This window comes from Alosa alosa, chromosome 1 (genome assembly GCF_017589495.1).
Source record: "Alosa alosa isolate M-15738 ecotype Scorff River chromosome 1, AALO_Geno_1.1, whole genome shotgun sequence".
Taxonomy (NCBI): domain Eukaryota; kingdom Metazoa; phylum Chordata; class Actinopteri; order Clupeiformes; family Clupeidae; genus Alosa; species Alosa alosa.
In genome coordinates this window covers 34,693,916-34,711,074 of record NC_063189.1, presented here as the reverse complement: position 1 = coordinate 34,711,074, position 17,159 = coordinate 34,693,916, and the positions used below count along the sequence as shown (strand labels likewise).

The window sequence follows — 17,159 nt, the reverse complement described above, 5'->3', positions numbered from 1 at the left end:
CAAGAGCCCCATTCAACAATTCGACAAACTCTAGTTTTTATTTTGTTGTTAACAAAATTAATATCAATACAATATATTCCTTCTGTTAGATATAGAAAATGTTGAGAATGAGTCAAAAGGCACAGATGTTTACGTTATTTACAATTTCACCTAATCATAAATATTCAGTAAAATAAAATGGAAACCCCAAAAGAAAAAGTGCTCCAACAGAAAATACATACAATCAGTAGCAGTTTCAATAAATGTTCTGTTTTTATTATCAAAGTGTTCACCAAAGAACTTTTTCAGTTCTTTAAAAGGGAAGGGTATAGACAATTTTATGAAAAAGCACACAGGGTGACAAAATCACTCTTGAAATGCAGATTTCTGGTGTTGAACAAAAACACTGGGGGAAAAAAACTCAAATTCATTTAAAAATGCTCAAAGGTCTGCTGAAATGGACAATGAATTGTTTGATAGTCACAGCTATGACAAACTGTAGCAGGAGCAGAATTGTCAATGAGCCGTCATCTGCAACAGGACATTGGAACAATATCAAATTCACAAGATAGAATTCTCCTCTACTCTAAACTACCAGTTAAAAAAAAAAAAAAAAAAAAAAAACAGAATCTGATTTGGTGTCCAAGTTAATAAATCTTTTGTCTCCAGAACCAGTAGAAGAGGTCAGTTTACCAAATGTGTTCTTCTATTAAGTAAAACAATAGTAGTCAACCTTGCAGTGCAGGACACACATTTTGCCCTGGTAATTAATTCAACATGTTGCTCAAATGATCCCATGGGTCTTCCTGAGATTAACTTTGTAGGGAGAATTCGATAACATGATTTTGTGGTGACTTAAAATGGTATCTGGTTAACAGCCAATGTAATTTAAGCCTGTTTCAACATTGCAAGATATTTGTGCTGATGCTTTGGTGTCAGAAGAAAATGGATACTAGGGGGTATTAAACCCAACGAGGAGATGAGATCATTTCTGATTAGTGTGCATAAAATTTGTCAGAGAAAAAAAAACATACAATATTGCAGTACAGCAGTATGTGGCAGTGCAATATATTTGGTGGCAGGTTAAATATGCTTCAACTAACTTCTGAGGAGAGTGTGGGGGGACAGGACCCTGACAAGAGGTTTAGAACGTGTTGAGCTATCAAACAGGATTAAAGAATCAAAATAACAGTCCTACTAAAATATCCCTTGAATATAAATAACAATTATAGTTATGATGACAATAATATGAACAGCAACATCAAAGAACAATAATACACTTCTTTCTTCCCACTTGGATACAAGAATACAAGACACAATCTATTGACCTTACAGTAAGGACCTTTAAACAACTGAACTTTTTTTACCCCATTTTTAAAAAATATTTAAATAGAACAATTCAAACCTGTAGTCAGACAAATACACACCAATTCCTTGAATCACTGAAGCACTTTTGATGAGTCGTTGATAACTTATAGGTACATTTGAGAAATGTTCATAAGACACTGTATTGCTTCCACTTCCACTTGGAGGTGAGACAGTGAAAACATACCTGATTTCACCAGTTCTCATGTTTCGCAATTTGGGAGGTTCACGTAATCGAAATGGTCTGGTTCCCCTGAATGAGTAGATTATTTTCCGAAACATATCTTCCCAGAACTAATTGAATTAAAATACGGTAGCAATTGGTCTGGACTTGTAGAAAAAGGACAACACTATACCTGAGAAATTACTTAAACAAGCAGTACAAGTGACAAGATTTCTTTTATTACAACGTCTGGCTCACATTATGGCCATCTGTCCATTTTCAGCACTGGCCACTTCCTCTCTCTGCGGTCACAGTCAAGGAAGATGTGGACGAAAGAGGATAGTCTGACTTGCTGAGTGGGGCAAAATAAAAGCATCTGAATTAACAATTATAATATCAATAATAATAATAACCATAAACAGCAGACTAAATGTTGCATGACTATGTTTGACCACAGGTCACTGCTCAAGAGAGGAAGGTTTTTCTTTTCTTCTTTAGAGTAACATAAGTCATTACAATAAATAATAATATTCCACTTCTCTCAATATAAATATATACATACCAGTTTAAAAGACTGCATTTGTTAAGCATTTGTAAAGGCACTGTTAGGACAAGGCATTTCTTTCTTTTGATCTTTTTCCTAAGATCAGAACCAACTTCCCCATGACAAACATAAAAGAATAACAATAGGCTCTAGCCACAAACAAACAACTATAATGGCCTCAGCCATTTTGGATCTTTAGTTCAGATGGCCTGACAGTTGCACTTGATCTGAGAGGCAGAGGGGTATTCTTACATGCGTAAGTGACGTGACTGATCGACAGTCTGAAGATGAAGGGCCAAACAGTGTAGTTGAGGCACTATAATTGACAACAATTTGCACTGGGCATTTCATTTTGATGAGCCAACTATACTTTCTACAATCAGATCTACAACCATACTGATTACATTTAATATGCTTGGATGCATGGAAGGTTGTAAAGAATGTTTTCTTCAATGTAATCTGGCTTCTGAGTACAGAATAAATTAGTGCCTCTGCTGAAAACGGGCAGAGAAAAGTTTCTGTCAGAGGTAAACTTTTCACAGCAACATGCCCCCAGAGAATAAGCCCATAATAGGCATTCACGGCCAAGATCAACTGTGGTCATCACAGAGTAAAACAAATAAACAAAAAAAAACAAAAAAAAACATAAAACACCATTTCATAACAGTAGCTTATAGATGCAGAACAAAAACACAACAGAAACAATAACGCTACTTGACAGCCCTGGGGAGGCGACAGTGACTCACGGTGTCTGCATGTGGGTGGGGTGGAGGTGTTTGGGGGGGGTCAGGGGAGCAGTTCTGATGTGCGCATGAACAGTGTCAGCCAAACGAGTGAGCAGCCTGGACGCTAAGTGGCGTCCCACTCTGGCTTGTGCTGGATGACAGACTGGCGGTCGCCAGCGGCAGATCTCAACATGTCCAAGGCGTCCATACTGCAGTGGCCATTGGGCAACGAAGAGGAGGAGGATGAGGAGGACGAGGACGAGGAGAAGAGCGAGGGATTGGCGGAGGAGAGGAGGTAGGCGTCAGGCGGGGATGGGAGGGAGTGGGCCCCAGAGAGGAGGGAGGGGTTAAGCGAGTGATTGGAGGAGGCCAGGTGGGAGGAGTTGGTGTGAGCTGAGGAGGGGAGGAGAGTATGCGCCGGGGGGAGGATGGAGGAGCTGCTGTTGGAGGAGAACACATTGCTGGAGGACAGAAAGGCGTGATTGGAGGGCAGGATGGGAAGGTTAGCAGAGGAGGAGGTGGAGGAGGGCACGAAGACGGAGGAGGACCCGGCGCCCGTGCCCATGGGCAGAGGCAGGCCAGCGGAGTAGAGCGACGCCGAGGAGGCCACGCTGGGAGACGAGGACGAGGACGACAGCGAGGGAGAGGAGGAGACGGCGTGCGAGGACGCGGCCGAGTAGTACGACGGCGGCAGGACCGAGGAGGACGCCGAGCAGTCCAGGAAGTCCAGAATGTCGTCGGGAGATGGACAGTTGTCCAGCGCGATGGGCGGGCTCACAGAGAGCGCCTGCGTGTTCACCTGGGCGTGCGGCTGAGTCTGAGCGAGAGTTCGGGGCTGGGCGTGTGAGCTGTGCTGCGGACCCAGGCTGTTGTGGATCATCTGCTGTCGTTGTTGTTGTTGCTGTTGCATCAAGCGGGTACTTGATGCTTGTGTGTTTAACAGCTGTTGCTGCTGTGTGTGTGTGTTGCCCATGTGCATTGCGTGTGTGTTTGAGCCATGCAGAGTGTTGGGGAGGAGCTGCCTGTTTGTGGCCTGCTGAGCGTAAGGCAGCTCTCTCCGCTGCTGCTGTCGCTGCTGCTGTAGAATGTTGTGTGTGTCCGTGCGGATCTGCTGCTTGAGTGCGCTCAGTGACAGAGCCGTGTGCGGCGCCGACTGCAGTGGCTGCATCTTGTGCGCGCTCTCGTTCGCGCGCTGCATTTTGTGCGCGCCGGCAGCGGCGTTGGCCGTGTGCCTGGGCTGCCGGGTCTGCGGGGGGCCTCGCGGCGCCGACTGTGCGTAGGGGCCTCGCCCCACGGTGCCGGCCGGGCGCCCGTGGCTGGTCAGCGGGCTCCCGGGCCGCTGCAGCAGCTGCTGGTGCAGGTTGGCGTGGGCCATGAGCAGGCGGCTGGTCTGCTGCTGCCGCTGCTGGGCCTGCGCCGGCGTCAGGCTCCTCTGCTGGGACAGGAGGCGCGGCGGGAGAGGACTGCGCTGCTGCTGCTGCTGCTGCTGCTGCTGTTGTTGTTGTTGTTGTTGGTGTTGTTGTTGTTGTTGTTGTTGCTGCAGTTGGCGTGCGTGCAGGGTGAGTGTGTGGGCGCTGCTGCTCCTCTCCCGCTGCTTCTCCTGGGAGATGAGCGCCTCCAGGTTCAGCGTCTCGGGCAGGCTGGGACTGCGGTCCGCGTCTGCGCCCCCCTCGGCCGTGCTGCTGTCCGGCGAGGGCGAAGGGCTCAGGGTCAGGTCCAGCACCTCATCCTCTGCCACCTCCTTCTTCACCAGGGCCGGCAGGAGTCGGTGGGAACCGGTGGCGGAGGCGGTGGCGACGGCGCTAGCCCTGGGGTACAAGGCGGCCAGGTTGTGGAGGTTGACGTTGGGGTTGGCAGCGCGGAGCTTGGCCAGGCGGAGCAGGAGCTGCTCGGTGGCCAGCTTCTCCTGGGCCCTGTGCTCGCGCTCCTGCCGCTGGCGCTTCACCTCCTCGTCCATCTGAAGGAGCTCGGTGCGCACGCGCCCAACGCAGTTCTCCGGGATCTTGATGCCTGTGACACACACACACACACACGGTTAGACAGAGGGGAGCACACGGTCCGAAGAACACAACACAGAAGTCCAGTGAGGGCTCATTCCGGTCAGATGGGAATGACCCACTGACATGCATGATCTGTAGGGCAATGTAGTCATGAAGGACCGAGGGGACCCAAAGAGCCAATGGTGGTTAGCTTACACACCACACCAACAGGAAGTGGTGGAGAGGCGGGGCTGAGGATTGGGACGGTACTCACCCACTTGCTTGCTGTTGTGCTTGGTTTTCAGTCGGACAATCTGCAGGATGCTGGAGTTGGTGATGTCGGAAACGATGTCGGCCACGCGCTTCCAGACACGCAGCAGGGCACCACAGAGCATGTGGTATTGCCTTAGACGCATGCCCAGCCAGCACTCATGACCCAGCTCCTTCTGTTTACACTTGCCCTTCCTGAAACACACACACACACACACACACACACACCTTATTTGACCTTACTTTATGTATGTGAATTTTACCAAAAGACCGATTGGCTACACCTCATGTCTATTTGTAAAGCCTAGCTGATGAGCCCTGATGCACAGACTGGCGTACAGTATCCCCAAAAGACTCTCTTCTAACACTTCCACAGGGACATGGTTCATTCTCTTACGAAATCAGCACAATGTCCTTCAGTATTACACAAACGTAACCCACATTCAAAATGAGAGGCTTTCTTGGAAGAGTGAGCAACAGACATCTTGTCTAGGAGTGAACCACTGGACTACTCATAAGGTCAAGTGGTCATTTAAGGAGGCTATTTCTACAGTTTCCTGGTAATGCAACCCTTTCATTCATAGGTCACACACACGCGCGCGCGCACACACACACACACGCGCACACACACACACACACACACACACACACACACACACACACTCACCAGTGGGCATGGCTGCACTTCTGCAGAGAGAACTCAAACTGATTTTCCCAGCAATCCTTTGCCTCCTCTGGAGTCACCTGCACAGGAGAAAAACATTGTCAGCAGCAGCCCACATCAAGCCAACCCTCACTAACAGGCCTTGGAGCCTGAGGCAAATATGGGGCCACCATTTGAATAATGGGTAAGGTCTTAAGTAAATAAAAAATAAATTATCTAATTGATTTTTCCTACTTAGTCCGCTCAATGCTCCCACATGCCACAAAATAGCTATAGTTCATGCACAACAACTTTGCACTTAGCCCAGCATTTTAATTAGGGTTAGAGCCTAAGATGTACAATGACAAGAGGTGCATCAGGGACTCCACACCACTAGGGGTCAGTATGTGATTTGTACTTTACACTTACAATACAAGTTACATGTTTTGCTTTTACATAATGTTTGTCTTGACTAAGAGTGTATCTGACATGTTTTGCTTTGTGCAGTGCACATTAATTCAGCTTCTTGTCAGTGGGCGCCCAGACCTTGCGGTAGCGGAGCTGCAGGTTGTCCAAGCTCTCCGGGTGAGCCTGCTTGCCAATGTTGGGCTTGAAGACGATGAGGTTTCTCCCGCGCCCCTGTTCTGCTAACAGTACACATGGCATGCTTCCCCGCAGCTGAGGACACATTTAAAACATACATGGAGTACAGCTCAGATTTCAAATAACCATATCTATCTTTGAATTCTTCACATGCTTAAGGTGGCTGTGTGTGTGGCTGTGTGTGTGTCTGTACCTTGTGAGAGAGGTAGAAGCCCTCATCTTCTCCAGTGAGTGTATTGGCCTTACTGAATGCCTCCTCCCATGGCATACCTCGATCTACACTGATCTGAAAGAGATAATGATCAGAGCAGACAGAAATGAAACAACGATCAAACAGATCCAGTGTGACACAGTGAATTCAAAGGCACACAAAACAGAGGAAGCTTACACTCTCCCCTTCACACAGACAGAGAGAGAGAGAGAGAGAGAGAGAGAGAGAGAGAGAGAGAGAGAGAGAGAGAGAGAGAGAAAGAGAGAGAGAGAAAGTGAGTGATAGTGTGTGCGAGAGAGGGAGGGAAAGAGAGAGCTATAGTGTGTGAGAGAGAGAGTTGCATCTGTGATATGGAAGCTTACCTTGTACAGTATGACCTGTCCCTCCTGCGGGTTCCCTGCGGTCAGGAAGCGCTCCTGGGTCTCCTCACGGATCTCATCGTTCCCTGGAGCCAGATCTAATGACACATGCACACACAAACACACTCTCAAATTTCTAACCAAAAAAGCCCCATCAGAACAGTGCGACGGGAGAAAAGGTCAAGGCAGCATACTGTGGAGTACAGGTGTACTTTCAAACAATCATGGACATATTATGTTGGCTGTTTGGACCCTTGGTCCGTTTTGCTGGTCGGAACTCGAGAGTGATTATTCTAACCTCCTCCTACTCCCCTGCCTTCTATTCGTATTTCACATTATTTGGTAAACCCACGGTCTGTGCAGGTCATCAACATGTAAGCAACACCCAGCTTATTATTTACCAATGTCCGTAGCAAATCAGTCTTTTGGTAATTTGGTTATTTTCGCTGTGCCAAATGAAAATACTGGAGACAGGCAGCAATGGAAGATAAATGTGCAGCTTTGAAGCATGAATGTCCACACAGCTGTTCTTTAGTCTCAATTGTTAATAATTGTTGCATTTTAGATTTTTTTGTGAAAATAATTTCACATTAAAAAAAATTGCTTTAGATCCATCATTGGTCATAACAAGTGTTCACTGGTGCTGTAGTTCGGGTGAACTGTGCCCCACAATCCCACCTTGAGTGTGGTCCTTTGGTACACAACAGCTTTCATATCAATGACGCGAATCAAACTACAAGCGACTGCAGGTTGCTCCTTTTCAATAGCGTCCAAAAGCCACTCACCTAGGATGCCCATGTCATATTTGCCTTCTTTCTTGTCTTTCTCAATGAGGTGCTCAAAGTTGTCAGTGAAGTACTGGAACAGGTAGTTTTGCTGGTGGACCTCCAGGCCCAGGATGCGGTTCAGGAACTTGGTGATGGTGCAGTCTGGGGAAGTGGGTTAGCACAGAGATGACTGAGCACCACTCAAACACATTTAGGAACCACACACATGCCAGCACCAATACTTACATATCAATCCATTTATTGGAAGTTGTAGTTGAAAGACTACAAGACATTTTCAGTTACAAGATTCATTCTTAGCTACAGCAACAAAGCTATCGGATAAAAACTGAACTGGCTATGATCTTTACTGTGTAGGTATCAAACCAACCATCAGTGCCTTCCGAATGTATTAAGGTCACCCACACACACACACGGCAGCCAGGACTGCTCACCTTTCTCAGCATTGATGACGAAACGAGGATTGCTGGCCAGGATTCCCACATCAATCATGCACTGCTTCATGTCTACGCAAAGAGAAACCGCACTCAAACAACTGGAAATGAGGAGGCCTCAGAGACGTCACAACATAATCCCCCCAACCCCCAAAATAAACAGTCATCTGGCGTCTTACTTCTGAAGAAAACACCATCACCGCCAGGGTAGTCCTTGGGTGCTGGGACAGTGTTTTTGATGTGGCCAAGAATGGCTTTGGTGATCTTATCCAGAGCTTTGTTTCCATACTACAGTAGAACAAAAACAAAAAGGTAAGAAATAAGAAATACAAGTACAAACTCATCAGAAAGAAACAGAGATGACTCAAACATGACTAAAAACAAGGACTGCTAGATTATGGACAAAAATCATAATCAGGATTATTTTTCGGAATTAGCATTGATATTGGCTTTTGATTAATTGCATAGCCTTACAAGGCCACTGTGGCCCTTGGCTCTCACCTTGTTCTCAAAGTTAAACTTGCTCAGGTCTCTGGACTCGGTGGCGCGTCGGTCTCCGTGTGTCAGAGCGCCCTGTGGACGTGGAAAGGGAGCCACATGTCAACCAGCAGCCAATCATCTGCTACCGTGTGCTCATCCGCACCCTCACACTTATCCGCTACAGTGCCCTCATCCGCACCCTCGCACTCAACTGCTACAGCGCTCTCATCCGCTACAGTGCCCTTATCCGCACCCTCGCACTGATCCGCTACAGTGCCCTCATCCGCACCCTCACACTCATCCGCTACAGTGCGCTCATCCGCACCCTCACACTCATCCGCACCCTCATCCGCTACAGTGCACTCATCCGCACCCTCACACTCATCCGCTACAGTGCGCTCATCCGCACGCTCACACTCATCCGCTACAGTGCGCTCATCCGCTACAGTGCTCTCATCCGCACCCTCACACTCACCCGCTACAGTGCTCTCATCCGCACCCTCACCCGCTACAGTGCTCTCATCCGCACCCTCACCCGCTACAGTGCTCTCATCCGCACCCTCACTCCGCTACAGTGCGCCATCCGCACTTCCCTCACCCGCTACAGTCGCGGCTCATCCGCACTTCACACTCATCCGCACCCTCACACTAATCCGCTACAGTGCTCTCTATATCACACTCACACACTCATCCGCCCTCACACTCATCCGCCCTCACACTCATCCGCGCCTCCTCATCCGCTACAGTGCACTCATCCGCACCCTCACACTCATCCGCTACAGTGCGCTCATCCGCACGCTCACACTCATCCGCTACAGTGCGCCATCCGCTACAGTGCTCTCATTATCCGCCTCTCACACTCACCCGCTACAGTGCTCTCATCCGCACCCTCACCCGCTACAGTGCTCTCATCCGCACCCTCACCCGCTACAGTGCTCTCATCCGCACCCTCACCCGCTACAGTGCGCTCATCCGCACCCTCACCCGCTACAGTGCGCTCATCCGCACCCTCACACTCATCCGCACCCTCACACTAATCCGCTACAGTGCTCTCATCCGCACACTCACACTCATCCGCACCCTCACACTCATCCGCACCCTCACACTCATCCGCACCCTCACACTCATCCGCTACAGTGCTCTCATCCGCACACTCACACTCAAGGTGGGGGGTTAGCAAAACTAATTTTACGACCTGACAAATGACCTTATACACTAGGCAATGTGCTGCTCAGTGAGGGTTCTTATACAGCTGTGGAAACACATGTGCTCACTGCTTTTGCCATCTGCTGAAGGGAGTTATGCTAAGTCGTGTGTGTGTGTGTGTGTGTTTTTACCAGGCTCTCCAGTCTCTTCGCCACGATTGATGCAAAGCGTCTCTCTCCTGCCAGCTCTGAGATGAGGAAGATGTACTCGGGTGCAGTCACCTGGTTGGAACGATGAGTGCGACCTACAAGCGAGAGCGAGAGAGCGAGCGAGCGCGAGAGAGTGAGAGAGAGTGACAGACACACTCAGAACCAACAACAATCAGCTGTCTACATCTCACTTGAGTGATCACATGTTTAACCACCAAACAAGAAACTCATCACAAGACACACACTTCCACTGTTCAGTGGCGTGGAGATGTGTGATGCGGACTGACCAAACTGCTGGATGGCTCGGTCGGCACTCCAGGGCAGCTCCAGGGTCATGTGGACCCTCCTGAGTTTGTTCTTCACTCGCTTGTCCGCCTGCAGGGAGATGCCGGAGCTCGCTGCTTCCGAGATGATGGCCACCAACTGAGACAAACCAGAGCCACGGGGAGGGTTAGCACACAAGGAGGAGGAGTGACCGGTCATCGTTCAGTAGATAAATTCACAGGGTTCCCATTCCAAGTGAGAAAAAAAAACTGGGCTCCCATACCAAGTGAGAAAAAAAAAAAAAAGGGTACAATATACTGACCAAAAATTTCATAACAGTCGTGTATAGTTCAAGAATCGTATTTTTTAGAGCGAGAGATGAATAAATGGGCATTGAAAAGGGCTAACCACAACTACTCAATCAAGCAGTAAAGCTAATAACCAGATATACACCAATTCTGAGTGGAAATATATTTGTATTAATGTATTTTGGCAAGTACATTTTAAATTGCTATGACAAAATTCCTAGATATTCCATGATTTTGCCAGCAAAATGATCAAATTCGCTGACTTTCCATGTCTGGAACAGACTTTCCAAAATTCCATGATATTCCAGAAATTCCATGACCTGAGGGAACCCTGAATTCAGTAACGCATGCTCTCTAGTCTAAATGTTAATCATAAAGAACGCCACAAAAGTTGAGGTGGTGGTAGCGTAGTGGCTAAGGAGGCTAGCATGCAGTAGCCTATAAAGTTGTGGGTTCAATTCCCGGCTTCCACCACCTCTTACTTTGGATAAGAGCGTCTGCTAAGTGAATAAATGTAAAAAGGCACACAGCTCAGGGGGGTGGGTGTGAGGTGTGTTCATGATGCGAGCACAAACCTTTTCTCCATTCATGAAGCGCTCCTTCTCTCGCATGTTGACATGATCGATGGTGAGGCCTTGCTCTGCACGTGATTCATAGCGCACACTGCCATCAGGTCGACGAACCACACGACCCTTACGCCCAGTCATCTACACACACACACACACACACAAACACACATGATTAGGTGTGATAAGGAAACATTCCTTTACCAGAATATGCCACATTGAAAGCAAACAAAACAAAGGGCAAATAATTCACAGAATGACAGTTATACCAACAGCAAGTGCAGCAGTGTGACTTTATGCGTCAGAGGCTGAAAACAGGAATTGAATCCTGAGGGCATCCCATGCTGGCTTTGTTCAAAGGGGTTTCAATCTGATTTTCTTCCCCTTTTCACCAGGAAGTTCTCCAGTGACCCACACAAAAACATCACTGAACTTCATAACAGCTTTTACCAAACATACAGTTGGTCACCCTTACTCTGTACTCTCATCACAGCATTTTCACAATTATCTTAACGGATGCCCGCTTCCTTCACCTCGAGGGGCTTGAGGCCATCCTTAAAAATATTTTTGTTTGCCGTAACCTGACCGACCCTGTCAATTTAGAACTGACCCAAAAATGTTTTTTTCTTCCAGCTTTTAGTCCGACCGACTTGCCGGTTGTAAACTTTTTTTTTTTACTCTAAACTACTAATACAATAAAATAATATTTAGATTTTAATAGGCCTAAGTATTGTGAATATAAATTGCCTACATACAAATGCAGGCTACGTTCTCGCTTTTAAATAAAACCCTGTGGCGTCATCTACAACATTGGTTTACGCATGTCACACTATGACCTTCGTTTCGTATCATTCATAGAAACATCGACAACGCTTTAACTTGGCACGAAGTTCTGGAAGAACTGTGCTCAGATCTTTTCCCATCCCTTCTCCCCTGTAGTCTAACGGTGACCGTGTCGAAGATTTCAAATTGTTTGTGGTCTATTCACTGTTTCTCACACTATGGGTCAGCAACGTGGAGGCTGCTGGTCCGCGGAGTCATGGAGTGAAAATAGGCCCGGTGCTTCGTCTGATAATTTGCTACGCAGTTGATCAAGAAACCACAGACTGACAGAAAAAGAAAACAAACTTAGTTTCTGCTATCAGGAGGACATACTTTCTAATTTGAAGTCATTAAACATGTAGCCATGGAACCAGTGGTGGTATGAGCGTTCATTAAATGCATGCTTGTGCGCGTCTGCGCGGGATTAACTGAAACTACTCGATAACGTTGGTAGCAAAGCTCCGCTTCAACCTGTTGGAAGGCTATTTAATTATTTAACAACATTTAATAGAACAACATGGATTCTTGGAACTTCCATAGTTAGAAACAGAGCTGAGACTGTACACTGTCTAGCACTGAGTATTGTAAAGATCTCCACATCAGTGATTTACGCCCATCTGCTTCGCCGTTTACCATACCGTATTGCATTTCCTGAATCCTTCCATTCAGGCATTCAAATTAAATTGCATTAAAAAACATGTTTTTGGGTTGAAGACCCAGTTAGTAACATCACAATATGCATATTTGTTTAAATTCATACCTACGTAATCACCATGACCAAAATTTTACTTTACTACTGAATCTTGGGAAAAAAAAAATATATATATTGACCTACCTACTGAGCCATTTATATTTATTTTCTTTGGCTGTTACTGCAAACAAGAATATTTTTAAGGACGGCCTGAGCCTTTGGGACACAAAGGTATCAATTAAGATCAGGCTTTACCTCAGCCACCATCTCAGGTCCTCCGAAGCGGTCAATCAGCTCATCCAAGGTATTGAGGGGTAGCTCCTTTCCCAAAGCAGAAATCTTGCTGAGCAGAGCCTGCTTCAGTTCCTCCAGTTTGGCTACAGTGGAGGGGGGGCGGGGTGCAGAGAGAGTGTGAGTAATTTTACTGAGCAACAGGTCAGACAAAGCAGCCCGACCGATTAACTAGCAGAGAGCTTCACCTGTGTGACCATTGATGTGGTTGACAAAGATGACGTCATCGTTGTCCTGTGGGGACTCGGGCGAAGAGTTGGAGTCGCTCTCCATTCCGTCCGACTCGCAGCTGCTGCTGTCGCTTATGCTGATCACCTCGCCGACCATGTCTTTATTGTGCTTTGGGTACTTGGGGGGCCTGCCACGGGGCTTCCCTGCAGAAGGAACACGCATGGTAATCTCATCCATCTCATAAATTTGTCGACAAATTTAAAGCAACTGAACTTTTTCAATGTATTTCAGTCAAAACAAAAAAAACATTTACCATAAAATCCTCAAATTATGGCTGGGATTCTATTAATAGCCGGGCCTCAGATAATAGCCGGGTTGTGGTCGATTCGGACAAATAAAGGCCGGCCCCCAAATACAAGCCGGGGTAATACCGTATTTTCCGGACTATAAGTCGCACCGGAGTATAAGTTAAAAAAAATGCGTCATGAAGAGGGAAAAAAAACTATATTTATTGGTTTGTTGTGGCCGATACAGATACGATAACCGATAATATTACTCTTGAAAAAAAATTGTGAAAAGTGATTTGGGGAAAGCATTTAATAAGCATAATTTTATTGCAGTAATTTTACCTACCACCAAATGATGGACAGAACTCATAATAGTCCTCAATAGTACAGCAGTCAACATAACAGTAGCCTAGCCCAACAGTATGTGTGGCTCCTTTAGGTGAACCTGACGTCAGTAAATTGCGAGTGAGTGGCTAGAGAGTATGAATCGTTTTCATTTAGGACTAAAACGGCTCAGCTGGGAATAAGTTTCAGTATAGCGACCAAATCAGAGTTTGTGAGGGACACTTAGGTTTAGTTTCAACTGCGGGTAACTGAATAAAGCTGCAACTCCTCAGACTGTATCTTATGTCTGTCTACTCTGTTGCGCACAACCTGCTGCAACAGAAATGAAAGGGGTTAACCTCGAAGGTTTTAATAACTTATTATGATGACCTGTCTGGAACTGAAGCAGGAATGGTTAGCATATTTCTAGATAATAATACAAAACCCAAGCTAAAGTAATGCAAATATAATACTAAAACACAACTTAGAACTAGGCCTACTTATGTACTCGTCCCACTAACGAGTTTGTTTATTCGTTTTCCCGACCAGCTGTAAAGTGCAAACACATCAGCACAAGACGACTCTAGATAGGGCTGAGCTCCGCTCTGGTAAGGTTAAATGGCGGATCATTCACGAGAGGATTTTGAGATGCAGATTCCCAAATGAACGCATATCCACAGATTTTGTTAGAGTGGTAAAATACATTCACCCCGCTGACATTATATTGAGGATAAAGTATAGCCAACCATGCTCAAGTAGCTCAGTGTAGCCAGACGGACCTTACGTAGGCCTAAATTAGGACTTTGAAAAATATTGGCGCAAATTATCAGCCAGAATTCTGTTATCGGACCGATAATATTTTCATTTTTTCACTTATCGGCCAATAATATATCGGCCACCGATATATCGTGCATCCCTAATATAAAATATATATATGTTGCACCGGAGTCGCAGGACCAGCCAAACTATGAAAAAAGTGTGACTTATAGTCCGGAAAATACAGTAATTGCCCATCAGTAGGGCTATCAGTCCACAAGCACTAGAAGACATTGTTTCGATTTAACTCAATGAAACAAAATACCTCCTCTTAATATTTTATATTGTTGGTTAGTCTAATAGGCCGCCGGCCTCAAAGCTGCAAGCCTACTGTTGCCAATGAAAGGTCTCCAAAATGTAGCTCTCAAGCTACCAGTCGCCTGCCGCCCCCTTCTGAGCTTGCCAGAGGCTGAAGCAGTACTAGGCTTACTATATTTAAACACAGTTGTTGCTGTGAGGTATTCCAGCCTCACGGATTTAATAAAAAAAAAGCAGGCCTAAATCATACATCATTAAAAAATAACTCAATTTAGGCTACTTGGTTATGCAATAAGATTTCCATTAAAGCACAACGCACATTCAATGAAATAAAAAGCGGCTGCCTTGTCTCGCAATAAGTGGGTGGAAATCCAACACGCTTTCAACTACATGAAACTTAATAGTGATTTCAGTGTCCATCAGTCCCAAAATTTAGCAATATCAAACAGTCCTAAAGTAAATTAAATCCCAAACCAAGACGAAAATCTTCTGCTTTTGATAGCCTGTAGCCGCTCCAAACAGAACGAATGTTACAATAAAAAGAAAAAAATATAACCTTAACTTGCCGTTATCTACGCTAATTTGTTATTGTTCATGAAGGCGTGTCTGGCAAGTTGTTATTTTATGAGTGGCCTTTTAGCCTACTTTATTTCTAAGAATACAATTCTACAACAGATGCCTAAAAAGAAATAAAGGCCTGCCTCGAATATAACCCTGACCCAAATAAAGACCTGTGCTTTGCGCAGCCTAAGTAAATAACTAAGTAATCCTCACAATTTGAGGATTTACGGTAAATCCATTTGTGGAAATACAACTGACGGTCACCACAGGTAAATTCAGTGTAATTCCTCTACAGCCTGGGGCTGTGGCTGCAGGAGGCTCAGGGCTTACGTTTCCTCTTGTTCCCAGCAGGCTTGTCTCTCTTGGGCTTCTCCAGGGGGAAGTGCTTCTGCACCAGCGACTGGAACACACCCCTGTGGAAAACAGGAGCCCAGTTTAGCTTCACCTCGTTTACAGTGGGGTAGAATTACACCACCACCACACCACACTGTGGTCAGGGCTCAAGCTGTGGCGACACCAAAGTGAGGGCTGTGCTTTCTAGGAGGCCAAACGTTATTCAATCTCAGAGGGACCAGTCATTTTCGGCTCATGGCATGGCAGTGTGTGTGTGTGTATATAATGACCATGACCGTACAAAGTATGACCTTGTAATTTATCACAATACATACACACACAGACGGATTACACCCTGCATAGCTGGACAGGATAGTCAGTAAAACAGGAGTAACGAGACAAGTCGTCATGATAGTCTAGCCACAGGGCCCTAGAGGGAAGAAAGGTCAGGGGTCACTCACTCAGCGGCAGAGACAAAGCGGTCCAAATGCCCATCATTCTCGTCCAGCACCTCTCTGGTGCGAGCCTCACCCGTGGACTGAAGACCAATCACAATGCACTGCAGACAGACACAGAGGACAAGAACATAAGAATCAAGTGTTAAAGTTATGATAAGGCAGAGTTCACATTATAGACACTGACAGATATGCCACTAATGTGTCATTTTGTCAAGATTTAGGGGCACATCCAACCCCATTCATGTGAACACAGGGAATATAGAGTCTCAAAAGGAAGAGGTAGAGCTCGGACTGACCTTGCCTTGCTCGAGCTCCGTCTTGGCCAGCTCCACTAGCCGGCGCACTTTGGCTGAGATGCAGAGGTATTTGAAGAAGCGCTGGTGCGAGGACCAGAACTGTCCCCACAGGGACTTCCTGGACACCAGCCCCAACGTGTTGGCCGCCCCCAGGAACAAGACCAAGGCCTCCGCCCACTGCACAAAACATAGGGGAGACTCAAATTACAGGCCCACAGCAGGAGGGAAGGTGGCCGTTAAACGGCATCAATCAAGCACAAAACAGATTGCACAAAAACACTGAAAGTCTAATAGAAAAATACAGATTCCAAATCAAATAATCTGGTCTTTTTCAGCCAAAGAGCTGAATCACTAGAGAGACCAGGCTACAGACCAACACAGTGCAACAAAGACAGGCCCGGGGGCAATTGAGGGGGATACTGATTGAGTCACGGCTGGTTAAAGGGACCATGAGGAATACCTACCTCCACCACCCATCCACCAGTCACACATACACCCAGTCCCTGCGTTCGGTTAACAGAACGTGCCCTCACCAGTCTGGCTGCTTTGTTGTACATCAGCTTGAACTCGCTGTCCAGGGCGATCTCCTCGATGCGGAACGACACACCCGCAAAGCTCAGCTGCCGCGCTATGTACATGCCGCTGACCTTCATGTCCATGGCAACTATCTCCATGGCTCCCACACCCCTGGCAAAAAAAGTAAACAAGGTCACGGTTAAACTAACCTGGACTGTGCAGGAGGTGTGCGTGACAGCAAACGACCACGCATGGCGAGCCATGAGAGACATGGATAAAGGCTTTAAAGACACATCCGGTTC

General features: G+C 46.6%; 1 protein-coding gene across 1 annotated transcript in view; it reads right to left on the bottom strand.

Annotated features, from left to right (window-relative positions):
• Positions 1-233: 233 nt before the first annotated feature.
• The window catches only part of LOC125296689 (protein strawberry notch homolog 2-like), a 29,826-nt gene continuing 12,900 nt past the window's right edge, over positions 234-17,159 (bottom strand). The window contains exons 13-31 of the mRNA XM_048246735.1: positions 16,875-17,028; positions 16,342-16,518; positions 16,049-16,146; positions 15,585-15,667; positions 13,026-13,211; positions 12,802-12,923; positions 11,043-11,174; positions 10,183-10,318; positions 9,878-9,990; positions 8,562-8,633; positions 8,240-8,348; positions 8,061-8,132; positions 7,627-7,770; positions 6,845-6,939; positions 6,465-6,557; positions 6,215-6,346; positions 5,693-5,769; positions 5,030-5,220; positions 234-4,786 (exon numbers count right to left, since the gene is read on the bottom strand). Coding sequence (XP_048102692.1) covers positions 2,901-4,786; positions 5,030-5,220; positions 5,693-5,769; positions 6,215-6,346; positions 6,465-6,557; positions 6,845-6,939; positions 7,627-7,770; positions 8,061-8,132; positions 8,240-8,348; positions 8,562-8,633; positions 9,878-9,990; positions 10,183-10,318; positions 11,043-11,174; positions 12,802-12,923; positions 13,026-13,211; positions 15,585-15,667; positions 16,049-16,146; positions 16,342-16,518; positions 16,875-17,028 — 4,072 coding nt within the window. The 3' untranslated portion in view covers positions 234-2,900. The remainder of the gene's footprint in view (positions 4,787-5,029; positions 5,221-5,692; positions 5,770-6,214; positions 6,347-6,464; positions 6,558-6,844; positions 6,940-7,626; positions 7,771-8,060; positions 8,133-8,239; positions 8,349-8,561; positions 8,634-9,877; positions 9,991-10,182; positions 10,319-11,042; positions 11,175-12,801; positions 12,924-13,025; positions 13,212-15,584; positions 15,668-16,048; positions 16,147-16,341; positions 16,519-16,874; positions 17,029-17,159) is intronic.